The 13,913-nt window shown below is 41.9% G+C and overlaps 1 protein-coding gene across 1 annotated transcript in view; it reads left to right on the forward strand.

The window, feature by feature from the left end:
* The window catches only part of syngap1b (synaptic Ras GTPase activating protein 1b), a 161,972-nt gene that overhangs the window by 41,148 nt on the left and 106,911 nt on the right, over positions 1-13,913 (forward strand). Inside the window, exon 3 of the mRNA XM_084052810.1 lies at positions 4,133-4,503. Within this exon, the coding sequence (XP_083908936.1) occupies positions 4,133-4,503 (371 nt within the window). The remainder of the gene's footprint in view (positions 1-4,132; positions 4,504-13,913) is intronic.

The raw sequence follows: 13,913 nt of genomic DNA on the forward strand, positions 1-13,913 counted from the left end.
CATGACTACATCATATTCATAAACATAACAGTCGTACACTCAATGGTAGGGGAAACACTGCAATGCATGTGGTAAGAAGCATACAGGCGAATAGAGACCAAAGCTACTTTTTGAATTTAAACCAACATGATAGCTTAATGGTTTTATACTTTGATATACGTTCAGAGCATTATGGTTACGGTATGAAAGCATAGCCCATGGCCATGACCTTGATTCACTCACCCACCTTAAAACCTTTTTTTGTTGCTCTTTAAATTATATTATTGTAGTGTACCAAGAGCAGAATTGCCACTATGCATGTACTGCACGTACTATATGTACACTATACGCGTGTGTGTGTGTGTGTGTGTGTGTGTGTGTGTGTGTGTGTGTGTGTGTGTGTGTGTGTGTGTGTGTGTGTGTGTGTGTGTGTGTGTGTGTGTGTGTGTGTGTGTGTGTGTGTGTGTGTGTGTGCGCGCGCGCGCATGTGTATGTGTGTTGGGTGTGCATGTGTGTTGGGTGTGCATGTACTGTGTGTGTGCGTGTGTGTGTATGTATGTACGAAAGCAGCAGCTGTAAGCAACAGATAACACCAATCAGTTTCTATGCTTCATGGTGGAGCGTTCCTCTTATTGTCTATATTAATATAAGCCATGCTTGTTTAAGAACTCATCTATATTTTAAGAGCTTGATTCATAATTCAAATGTGAACCTTAAGGATCAACTCAGCTATTATTTTCCCACAATTAAACCGCTTGCCTGTTGTTGTGCTGTGGCTAGGGACAGAGTAGCACTGGAGGTTTCAACTTGTCTAGTGTTCAGAGTGATAAGAAATGCTTACCGGTATGCGGTAATGGCCAATTTATGCTCTGTTGTACGATGAAGTATAAGTCGGGCTTAAAAGAAATCATTGTGACAAAGCATAGCGTTGCAGTGCATTGTGGGCTGTGAGTGACTCTGGCTCTGTGTCAAGAGGAGAGTGCAAGGGGGCACATTCCGTGCACAGCGCCAATCAGTCACCCTGCAGGGTCTAGTTCCCTCTACAAACAAAATAACTGCACCTCCACAAAACATTGTGCTAAGGCTGTGCTAAAGCCACTATGAAGGTGTCATCTGTAGGACTGTACCTTAATTGACTTGGACCTGCTAATATAGTGTATGTGTGTGTATAATGTTGGCTCAACTGTAGTACAGTGTTTTGTTCTGTTTTTATGCTGTGTTGTGTGAAGATGATTATTCGGTGCTTTAGCTGTGAGCAATTGGGAGAATTAATCTATGGCATATCATCACCTATAAATGATTTAATCAAGTATCTTAAAACCTTTTTCGCGGCATGGCTCTGCAGGCATTTATACCTCTAGAAGAGGGTCTGTCTGTGTCTGTGTGTCCAGAGCTAATCTCGCAAAACCTTGGACCAATTTTGAGACAAATGAAGTAGGCCTACCTCCACTGATTGTTTTCACATATTCACATAAATTGTTTTATACTTTTTGAAATATTTTACTGACGTCATAGATGACTGAGGTCATACTGTAGCTGCCTGAGGTCAGGCTGGCCCCATGTGGACCCCGATTTAAGTGAGGTTTGGACACTGACCAATCCTGCACCGTGATTGGCCAATAGTCTACAACGCAGTCTACAACCCTAACCCTTCCACAGTCAATGCAAATCTATACTTTTGCAAAGTCAGCCAATCGCATTACAGCTAGCACCACTAGCTGTAATGTGATTGGCTGACTTTGCAAATTCAGGACTGTGATTGGCTAGAGAAACACATGACACATGTGCAGCCCTATATAGGACTATGGCACTTAAAAAAAACACTTTCATGTTTTTTTTTAAGTGAAGCACTTCCATCACTGTGGTGACCACTGTGACCACACCGCCCACTTCACACTGGGTGTGATTTTTTAAATACAATATAAACTAGAAAAAGTGCTCCTCAGAGCACAAGTCTCCGCCAGCAGAACCGTGCTATCAACTGTCATCAACTGTGATATCAGTTTGTACTGGAATGTACTGTTCTTGATTAATCCTGTCTAAGCTATTTATATTACGTATTGTGATGACACCAGTGTGTCTACATAATGTATTGCTCCGCCATTTCTCAGCCATTTCGTGATTATTCCTGTCTTACCTCACTTTAAAAGAGACCAAGACTCTTTCAAAGTGACACATCTATTTATAGGCCGCTATACGTCATGCGTCTCACTAGCCAATCCGAGCACACTCTTTCAACGTATTGTCACGTGTCACGTGAGGCTTGACCAATGTTAGCTTGGCCGAGGGGGGGGGGGGGGGGGGCGGAAAGTGAAAACATAGTCTCCTGGCGGAGACAATAAAATGTTTGACCTACAGTAATACCACATTTAAGCTGCAATCCATACCTATTATGTCCTACCCGGGATGCAAACCCTGGTCCACCACAGATTAACAAAGATTCTACCAGTGACCCAGAACACACCTGTTAGCTAAGGGGAGAAATTGACCACCAGATCTTAAGGTCTCAATAGAAGAGCAGGTAGACCAACTACAACCACCGACCACAGTTGTGTTAGAAATTAGAATATATTTAGTCAAAAGGGCATTTTGCACACCTACTGCAATGGTGTGGAGTATAGGCATTCAACTTGAGAAGAGCAAAAAAGGAATCCCGCACACTGTCTTCAGACGATACAACGGTCGCTCGGACTTTATCTTCATTAACAATGTAATATATTAACATACTCTACCATACAGATTGGTCAAAATACATTTGTATTTTCTAAAAGAAGCTTACGTTTTTTTTTAGCATAGACGTGTGAATAGCTTCAAGACGTTTTTGTATCCTTGGGTGAGATCTTGTCCAAGAAGCAAGGGGCAGTGCCAGCATGAAAGACATGCTGGCACTGACCATGCTGGCATTACTACTTGCTCCTTGGACAAAGTGGGAAATAATATGGTGAGGCACTAGTAAAGTGATAGGAAGTAGGAGAAGAATTGTGAGGTCAAGAAACAATAAGAGTTCATTAATAGCTCTTTCACACTGAAGCGATGACCTGGGTAAAATCTGTGTTTGCTGTGGATGTGAAAGAGTCAACACAGGTTATCTTAGACACACGTCTGACACAGCTCGGCTCCAGACGCAGTATGAAAGAGGACCCGAGGATCTTTGCTGCATGTCATCCCCCCCTTTTTTTGTCTCTCCCCTGACTGTGTCTATCAAAAAGAAATCAAGAAGTGCTGAAAAATCGTCTTTAGAATGAAAGAAAGAAACATGGCTACATGGAGGGAGAGTCTCATTTCCAAGGTCCACATGCCTTTTTTCCCTCTTCTTTTTTCCCACCATATTTTTTGAACTGGTCCTTAGAGCAAAGATAAAGTCAAAGTCCTAGAATAATTTAATAAACGGCAGTGCCCTGAGCATTTTCTGTGATGAAAGCTCTGCCCAGTCTAGCCCAGTGGCTTTGTTGTTTATCACAATACCTGCTCTGCTTCATGGCACTTTGCCTCTGCCTCAGGACTCATGTTTTCGTCCAAGGAACTGCCTGTGGTTTCTGAATGGGACAAGGTCAGAGGAGAGGACACTTTCTCAGAGGCATATAGGAAGATAATAAGAATGAGCAAACTGCAGGGGATAATGGAATGAGAATTGTAATGATGTAAAAAGGCTTCAAGTAAAACTAGACTATTGCTTTGAGTCCAAATATGGTTTATGTCTCATGTAAAATCAAGTCATCTCAATACAGAAATATAATGGTACTTCCTAATCAATCATTTATGTGTTCTGATGTCTGTGTTTTACATTTAATTTCTTTCGTGTGTGCTATTTGTTATGTTTGAGTAAATCAAAATCTTAGGACCACACAGGTTATTTATGCATTTAACAAAAAGCTGAAAGGAAGGAATTGAATAACCATCTCTGGCTGTATTGGTGTACTGCTCTCCCCACTGAACAATACAGGACAATCATAGCTTGTCTCTTCCCCCGATTCAGGCAAGCGATCAAATGAGCTGCAAAACACTTGGTTGACATTATGAGGACAGGCATGTGTCACAACAACAGTGTATCTCTCCTACTACTGATCCTAACTGACCTATACTTTGTCCTTCCTCTCTCCTTCCCCATCCCCGTCCCTGTCCCGTTGTCCTTCCTTCTTCCTCCCTTGCCCAGATGCGAGGTGTGCTGTCCCCCCGTCCTATCATCATCACCATCATCGCTCCCAAGCCCGCTCCTTCCACGCTCCTTCCTATGACCATCCCTCGCACGAACGTCCTACCTATGACCGTCCCTCACATCAACGTCCTTCCTACGACCGTACCTCGCACGAACGTCCTGCCTACGACCGCCCCTCGCACGACCGCCCAGCCTACGACCGCCCCTCGCACGACCGTCCTGTCTACGACCGCCCCTCGCACGACCGTCCTGCCTACGACCGTCCCACCTACGACCACCCCTCACATGAACGCTCCTCAAATGACCCCTGGAACCCCCGTCTCTGCGTGATCTCCGGAAATCAACTCTACATGTTGGACCAAGAGGAGGTACTGTACTCTGCTAAGGATGTACCCCTGGACTGTATCGTTGCAGGACCCTTTTGACAAGTGTCAACTTTTTTCTTTGTAAATGTGTTGTAAATACCTCATTTATCTTGAGTGATACTTGTCAAAAGGGTCATTTGACGATTAGTCTTTAATGGGCCAATTCCAGCCTAGAAAGAAAGAAATCTTATAGCCTGGGATCCAGACTGATTCGCTCCGTTCGGCTGATTTTTTTTTCTCACTTCGCTACTCAGTCTGGCCAGGGTCCTGTTTGACTCGTATTTCCAAACGTCACCAATTACGTAGGCAAGTCAGGAAGTGACTAGAGTTTTACATTGGAAGCTACTGGTCCCCCCCCCCACAGACCAATCTGAAGCCGTGGCTCCTTTGTGCCCGTCCCGCACCTTGGAAATAGGACCCTGGCCAGACTGAGTAGTGCCGAACGTAGCGAATCAGTCTGGATTCCAGGCTAGAAATCTTAGCTGAGTCAGTTCTTAGAGTCATGTCAGATATCCAACCAACTTGCCCATCTCTCACATACAGGATGTTAGGCATCTCTGGAGACAAATCGGTTATATTCAAGTCATTTATGACACAGTAACAACAAGCTAGGCGTCTGAGTTACTTATGGAGACTCAAAGAATGGATTACATTCATATTATTTTGTTATCAGCCTATACTGTAGCTAAGGTGTCTGGAGTTGTAGTTGTTTTTCAACAGTTCAGCATTCTCCACACGTTCCTTCCTTAACATGAAACCTATTGTCCCTTTTCTGGGACAAACATTCAGTGAAAATAGCATATCACCTATTTTCACTACAGAGTTTAGGTGTAAAGGGAAAAAAGGAGAAGACCAATTGTAGACCCCTGGGGGATCCCAGTCAACAAAGTATAGGGGTTTAAGAGGTAAAACGGCATTTTGCAAAACAGACATTGAACATTTTAACACTGTTATAAATTATCATTACTTTATCAACTGGAAAAGTTCACTCCCTTAGTAATATAATAACCACTCACTGTATATATATTTCAATAATCAAATCAAATATATAATGTAGGCTATAACCCAATTAAGATTTATAACTTAGATTTATTGCAGTCACTTATTATATATATATTTCAGGAAATTACAAAAACAAAACAAAACAGTGGAGTTAGGAGGTTTTGTTCATCATTGATAAGTACTGGACCTCCAAGCTCACAATGAGGTTGGAGGTCAAAAGGGTGTGGAGCCTGGAGTCAGCATAACCAGCTAACTCCACCCCTTTTGGTGAACTTAGCTGGTTTAGCAGAAAGTTTGAGGATCCAATGGAGTTAGCTGGTTTTGTCAGAAGCGCTTTTTAATACTTTTCATAGGTTAAATATGTTTTTAATCAACACACAGACGTAAAGGGTGTTCAATAGCACTGATTTATGGAAAAAAATGCAAACACGAAAAAATGCTTGTTTCTGCCCGACAGCAACAATATTATATTTTCCATTCAGAGATAGATTTTCTTACATTTTGACCAATTACATTATGTTACAAATGACAAATTATTATATCTTACATGGTCAGACTTGCCCAGAGCGTTCCTGAAATGCTGTCGACTCAGGCTCACTTTCAGGGAGTAACAGGACAATAGTTAAATCCTTCTGACTCTTCATAATATTTTGTGGTCTAAACCCTTTGTTATTGTCTCGCCCCCAAGGGACCGTAGGTACGGAGCGAGACAAATCGACACTCCTTCACGTCTGTGTTCCAGGTTAAGGTTTTTTTTCTGGAAAAGTTGAAGTACATAGTTTAAGTACATTTATACATATCTTTTAGTTTTTTTCCCCTTCATCTCTGTATACAGTATATATCCAACAAAATATACAAAAAAGTAACACTAAGATTAATACAAAAAAATTAATAAATAAAAATTCCGTTTTGCAGGGCAAGAGAAAGTTTTGCAGGGCAAGAGAAAGAGAAACTACAATACCCGTAGCTCAAGTATCCAAAGCATGCATGCATAGTTCAGTTAGGGGCAATAGGACCCATGTCAACAGGTCCCACATATACAATCCATTCACAGTTCTACCGTTCAGTGAGAGTGAGTGCAAATAGGTAGAAGAGGGAACGAAAAAAGGAGAGAGAGAGTTCTACAAAATGGAAGACCATCCATAGTTCAACTATGGATGGATGGACGGAACTTTAACCTGGTTTTGGCACTTTCTACATTCATCTCTCCTATATAAATGTTCATATTTTAAATATAAAGTGCTTACCCCATGGCCACAGATGTTACAATTTACATGTGCGGGTCTAAGTACCCAAATCTTCCGTTTTGTTCAATAAAAAGCATTTTAATCCAATCGGTGGCCATTTTCTCATAGAGTTATAATGTATCAGAGTGCAATGAACCTCCCAACCGATAGGGTCACGTAATTGAAAGTATATGGAGAAGATTTGCAGAACATGACCACGATTGGATTAAAATGCTTTTTATTGAACAATATGGAAGATATGGGTACTTAGACCCACCAAATGTAAATTGTAACATCCGTGGCCATGGGGTCAGCACTTTATATTTGAAATATGAACGTTTATGTAGATGTACGGGTTATAAATGGAGAAAGTGCCAAAACCAGGTTGAAGCTGCCCTCCATAAGTTCAGAGGACCTTCCATAGTTTTTGGCAAAATAAAATACCCACAGCTCAAGTATCCAAAGCATACATGTATAGTTCAGTTAGGCAAAATAAAATAACCGTAGTTCAATACTCAAAGTAAAGCATGCGTACACGGTTCTCTGCTGTTAGCCTAGTTAGCTAAAGCTAGCCGCTTCAGTGGTGTGTTTACTAGACCATTGTGGACATATTCAGCTACTGTACACTAGAAGAGGTAGCAAGGACCCTGGACTAGGCTTGGGACGATTTAATCATTTATTGCATTCATTTTCCTAATAAATGAAGTGGTAACGCAAGGTAAGCTTTGTCGTCCTGCGGCTGCCACACCAAAAATGGTGACCTATTAAATTTTGGTGACCGTAAGTGGTTGAAACCAATGAGTGGTCACCGATTTCTACAGTTCCAACTGGTCACCAGTTTTTGTGTCTGCTTTGTTGACACAGATAGACAGTCACAGAACTCAACACTATCATTTCATGTACCTCATTTCATGTACAACAGACACTAGATTGAATACACCTTGACAAAAACAGCAGGTCTGCTGTTTTCAAATGTTTGGCCTTGTCACAGGTTGTTATCAAATCTGATCTCCTTGTTACCTCAACTCAGAGTAATTCTTTGATTATCCTTTTCGCGTAGTTTTCAGTTTTTCTCCATTATAGAATAATCCACTGTTTACACATTCACACCTGGTAGCTTTCCTATACAGCTACAACTCAACACTATAGATGATGAGGAAGGTGTGAGCATTACAGATTTGTTTCCATTAGTGTTTATTGTTGGGGAAGTTACTTTAAAATATAATATATGACATATTACCTATTACTTTAAAACTTAAACTTAACTCCCCCCCCCCCCCCTAAAAAAGAATGAATCACATATTCCCATATAGCTGAGATAAGATGGATCAGAGGTTATCTCTTTTCCTCAGTGCCCATTCCTGCCTCACTTATGATTCCATATAAATCCACTAAATCTGCCACTCTCACCTCTCTGATTGCCTGTTCAGACTGTAGGTACTGTCCTCCACTCCAGTCCCTCCCTCTCCCAACCACGACTCTTCCATCTCACACTTTACCTTCACCCGTACTTCTCGCTCCCTTTTTCTCTCCGTATTTGCCTTCTTTACCTCCTCTCTGTCCATCGCTCCACACCTTCTTTCTCTTCCCCTCTGCTCAGCATCCATCTCTGCATCTTCTCTCTCACCCATTCCACCCTCCCGCTCGTATCTTTCTCTTTCTCTGTCTATGCAGGCTCTATCTCTTTCTTCCTCTGTTGCTCGCTAATTCTTTCTACCTTATTACTGTCACTTTATTAAAGTAATATGTTACTTTTGTATGAATTTCTGTACCAAATAATGTGTTTCTTTTGTGTTACTTTCACAAAACATCCTCAAAAGAAGTGCAAAAGTAAATTAGATTAGACACAGTATTGAATTGAAGAGGGTAGGTTAAATGGAATAGAATGACAAAATAAGGTTATTACTTATTGGTATTAAAAGGCTTTTATAGCAGCCTAAATGTAAAAGTCATGATTAAATACAAACAACTCAGAAGCAGCAGTGCCCTCTGTTGGCACAGGGTATATATTTTTGATTAATCAAATAAAAGTCAAATAAAAGCGATTGGTTGACAAACTGCATTGCCATTACTGTGCATTATGAACCCATTCAAAGCTTAAAAACTATGAATAACACACTTCCTGAAAGTAATGTGATTTGACATAGTAACTGTAGTAATACTGTTTTTTCTTTTAAGAATTGCATTATAGTACTTGAAAGTAATATTATTACGTAATGGGTTGATTATGTAATGTGTTACAGCAACACTGTTTATTGGTGTTACAGCAAAAGCTGAATTTTCTACCATCTCTTACAAACAGCTTTGGTTCTCCATCTCTGTTTGTAGACCAGGAGAGGGTAGTGTTCCTCATCTTTTCTGCAAGCATTTTATGTACGAGAAATTTCACAGCATAAGCATAAGGCCAGGGATTAATAACACTGCAATAAATAGACTTGAACCCTATAAATGCTACTGAGGTCACATCTCCACTCTGAACAGCGCATGTATAATGCACATAATAATCCCAAAATGCGCATGTTAATGTTACAGTTCTCAATTTTCTTTATGTGCTGGCTGATAAAAAGCAGTCAATCTTAATAGCAGCCAGGTGGCGATTTTTACAGTAGTGTGAGTGCTTGGCTGCCAATAGTATCTCTAATTGTCATCACTCTGAGGAATAGAGAGCTTCGCGATCCTGATAAGACGACACTTCTTCTCTGGAGGGATTGAGCGGAGGGCCCAGGTCAATTAATCAAAGGCCTATCCCTGTCTAATTGTGACAATAAGGCAGCAGCTGTGAATGGGCAGGAGGCAGGCTTGACGTGCTGAATAGCTGTCACCCCGGCTACAACAAGCAGCGTTACATATTCATGCCTGTCATTCACCTTATACAGTGGAGATTCACTTTGTCTCCCTCTCTCCCCCCTTACTTTAGTTCTATTCCTGCTCATTTCTGATTAATGTAGTGCGCCCCCCCCCCCCTAAAAAAGAAGGAATCACATATTGCCATAGCTGAGATAAGATGGATCAGATGTTCACTCTTTTCCTCAGTGCCCATCCCTGCCTCACTTATGATTCCATATAAATCCACTAAATCTGCCACTCTCACCTCTCTGATTGCCTGTTCAGACTGTAGGTACTGTCCTCCACTCCAGTCCCTCCCTCTCCCAACCACGGCTCTGTCTTCCATCTCACACTTTACCTTCACCCGTACTTCTCGCTCCCTATTTCTCTCCGTATTTGCCTTCTTTACTCCTCTCATCGCTCCACACCTTCTTTCTCTTCCCCTCTGCTCAGCATCCATCTCTGCATCTTCTCTGTCACCCATTCCACCCTCCCGCTCGTATCTTTCTCTGTCTATGCAGGCTCTGTCTCTTTCTTCTTGCTCGCTCCTTTTCCTTATTTCTCTCTCTCCATCCTCTCATATCTATACTGCTCTGTCCCGTTGTTTTCCCATTTTCCGTTTTCCTGTGTACCTCCCCATCCCCCACATTTCTCTCTCCTTATCTCTCCATCTCTACCCCTCCCTTCCTCTCTTCCTCCCACCTCTCTCTCTCTCTCTTTGGGGTGAATGGCAGGAGTGTTTGGCTCTCTCCAACAGGCCATCTGGCTCTGTCCTCCTCACAGCTCCATTCAGACACAGCTCACTTTCCGTTTTGTGAATGATGCCTGTCAAAAGATCCTCCATAGGAGCGCCTTCCTAAGGAACTGACTTTGGGAACCGTCGCCACACTGTTGGCCTATTGTGTATCTCTGTGGAAATATGTGTTTTGACAGCATGCCTCGACTATTTCTACCAGGCTTCACTCAGTGAGCTGCTTCTTTTATGGTGGTGCAGTGGCACTGTGCAGAGTTCATTGGGATCATACAGTGGAAGGCAGACTATACTATGGATGGATAGTAGACCATACATAAAGTACATAAAGTACTATAACTATTTGTGTAGCATGACCTTAGTCATTTATACTTCACTTGCTGAAAATAACTGATTTTCAATTTGAAGGTTGCACAGTGGCCTCATCGAGGCTTGCAGTGTTTGGCCTTACACATCCCTCGAGCCATAGAGACCAAGATCTCAAGTTCACAACCTTCAGTAGCCTATTCAGATTCTATACTTAGTTCACTCTCTGTCAATTGCAGTGCTTCACTTGCCTGTGGGATGTCCTGTCTTCTGTGCTCGTGGCCTGTAGGGGGAGCTAGCGGGCTAGCAGTGATGGCCACCTGCCATCCTCTCTTGCTCCTTCTCTCCCCTCACATTGATCTCAGGTGACAGAGTTCTGCATTCTACCACCGACAAGCACCAGTGCCCTGTCCCCCAAGTCATGTGCCCAAGCTCCTCTCCCAGCTGTGCCAATGTTATGCAAGAAACCAAAATGATACAATATTTGGTTAGCCTATTATCACAGCCATAACCACATCAGAATCTGCTCTAATACAAATGTACCATATTTATGTCCGTTTTCAAAGTAAAGAGTGCAATTGGCTATATGTATATACCTCCCTGGCTATAATATTGCCTTCCTTGGCAATGCAGGATTGATACAGGTGAGACAGTAAGCAAGTAAGCCAGGAAAGGGACCGTGCTAGGTTTAGCTTGTGGCTACTGTTGTCACTAGCTAATCCACAAAGTGTGGATTATGAGTGTTTTGCATTCTATGCATGACCCACAGGAACCATGTAACAAAAAAGGGGAGTGGGGTGGGGGATAAATTATGTACTGGAAGCTGTGTGGGTGTAAACAGTCATGAGTAAAACAATGCTGTTACTGTAGTAAGATGGCTAACCAAGCCCCCAGAGGCTATTTAAAAGAAGGCACTTGAGCTAGCCACCACATTCTTGGCATTTGATTTCCATTACATGCCACTCAAATTCACCATCTCTCAAAAGGTCATTATGCACATATAAGGGATTAAATGGCTTTTATCTTAACAATTTGATTAATTTGCCTATTCAGCCAGATAGTGTACAAACTTCTTCCTCTAATCCCTTAGAGGCTCTGAGAGAAAGTAGCCCTAATTTGTCTCCTGCCAGCTTACAAGGAGCAATTGCCAGATCGAGATGACCTTAAAAGCAATCCCTGCCATTTATCATTTTTATTAGAAAGCATTGTGGGTTGCTGAGCCAGGCTCGGTGGTAAATGCACACATGGGAGGTTTGGAAAGGAAAAGCCTTTTCCTAAGGGCCTTAAGTCTACAAAAATATGTTATAAGGCATTTACTGTAGCTGGAGCTGTGATCCACAGAAAAATCCAATTTGTGCACCAAATAATAGGCTACTGTTTTAATTATTAGATCACTAGCATTTCAAGTAATCAATAGTATAAGCAGATGCATTAATTGTCAGTTCTCAACCACCTAGCTTTTCAGTATCTGAAAATTAGGTTCAGACCCCTGAACTAATTGAGACTTTATCTGAAAATTAGGTTCAGACCCCTGAACTAATTGAGACTTTATCCTGGACATGTTGCCTGCACAATTCCCACAGATGACTACACACTCCGGTCAACACTTTCCAGAGTTTCTAACATTTCTGCTGTTTATCTCAGGATATCTACATATATCTATTCTCTACACCAGGGGTTTTCAACAGGGGGTCTGGGACCCCTAGGGGGTCCTCAGAGTTACTACAGGGGGACCGCCAAATCTTTGTGTGATAGGAACTTTTTATTTGTTTTGCATTAACCACTACAACCCCAGCATCCCTATTCCGAGGGGAACATTATCCAAAATAAATAGCAGATCTACAAGCTCACAAATCCTCACGTTGAGAGGCGTTGTGTAGGCTATTTTCGGCAAAGAGGTTTGGTGTAGAGGGAAAAAAGAGCAGACCAAGTACGGAACCAAACTAAGTATGGAGTGTTTAAGTGGTTAAATGTCTGAAAATACACATTAACATGAATCACACATATTAATAGAAAAGATCACGTGTAAAACAAATAAACAACAAAACAAAACAAAATCTATCAAATGTATTAAAAAGTTAAATCTGCAACACAATTTTATACAATATGTAGTTGGGGTCCCTGCTTCATCTTTCTCTCAGCTAAGGGGTCTTTGGCCTGAAACAATGTTGAAGTTCCCTGCTCTGCACTGTACAGAATGAATGCACAGTAATGCACATTACTTAAAACACTGCAATCCCGGGGGGGTTCCTGGTGGCTCACAGTGGTGTAAAGTAACACAAGTACATTTAACTCAAGCCTTTTTGAGGATTTTTTTTACTTTCACTTCTACTCCACTACTGTACATCTCAGAGGCAAATATTATACTTTTTACTCCACTACATTATTTGAAAACTTTATTTACGAGTTACTTTTAATTATTATTACAAAACATACATTAACCACTTCAGCCCTATGTTTACTTTAGGCTATTTGAAAATAGACGATCTACAAGCTTGCGACACGTTGTGAGCTTGCGTGGCTGACTGCGTCTCCAAGCTGTTTGTCTGTCTGGGTCTCCTACAAGTTAGGCCTCGCTTTGCTTTCGGTTTGCATGTTGCAGTGAGGTTTCGCTTTCGGTTTGCGTGTTGAAACAAACACCGGTGTTGCAATGAACGTCAACACGCTCTGTCTCTGTCTCCGATGTGGGCCCAGGCTACTAGACGGGAGGCCCGCGCAGCGGCTAGACGGGAGGGCCGCACAGCGGCCCGAACCTCTAGTTTTTATGCATTTGGAAACTTGTGAAATGGGACATTCTGCATAATGAGTACTTTTACTTTCATTACTTAAGTATATTTTAATGCGAATACTTTTGTAGTTTTACTAAAGTCAATTGTGAATACCGGACTTTTATTTGTAAAATGTAGAATTATTTCTACATTGTGGTATTGGTACTTTTACTTCAGTACACAATGTGAGTACTTCTTCCACCACTGGTGGCTCAGCCAGTTAGTGCACAGACAGACCACATGCTACTTGTTAGTCACGAGTTTGAATCCAACGCCCGTCATGTCTTGCATGTCTCCCCTCTCGGTTTCCTGTCTCTCTACTAAAAATGTCAGCTGCTCTGTTAAAGCCAGTTGGGCATTTTGTGTTTATTGTGACAATTTGCTGTGACCAGAGCCCAAGGTCCAGTGGAGAAGGAACATCTGTCTTTCAGAAGGTGATATGGTGCTACTGAAGGGCAAATCATGTTGTTGGCCGGCAAGACTGTCTGTTATGATGATGGGTCCACTGTGTGTGTGTGTGTGTGTGTGTGTGTG

The sequence above is a fragment of the Gymnoscopelus microlampas genome, assembly GCF_963454915.1.
Source record: "Gymnoscopelus microlampas genome assembly, chromosome: 3".
Lineage (NCBI taxonomy): Eukaryota > Metazoa > Chordata > Actinopteri > Myctophiformes > Myctophidae > Gymnoscopelus > Gymnoscopelus microlampas.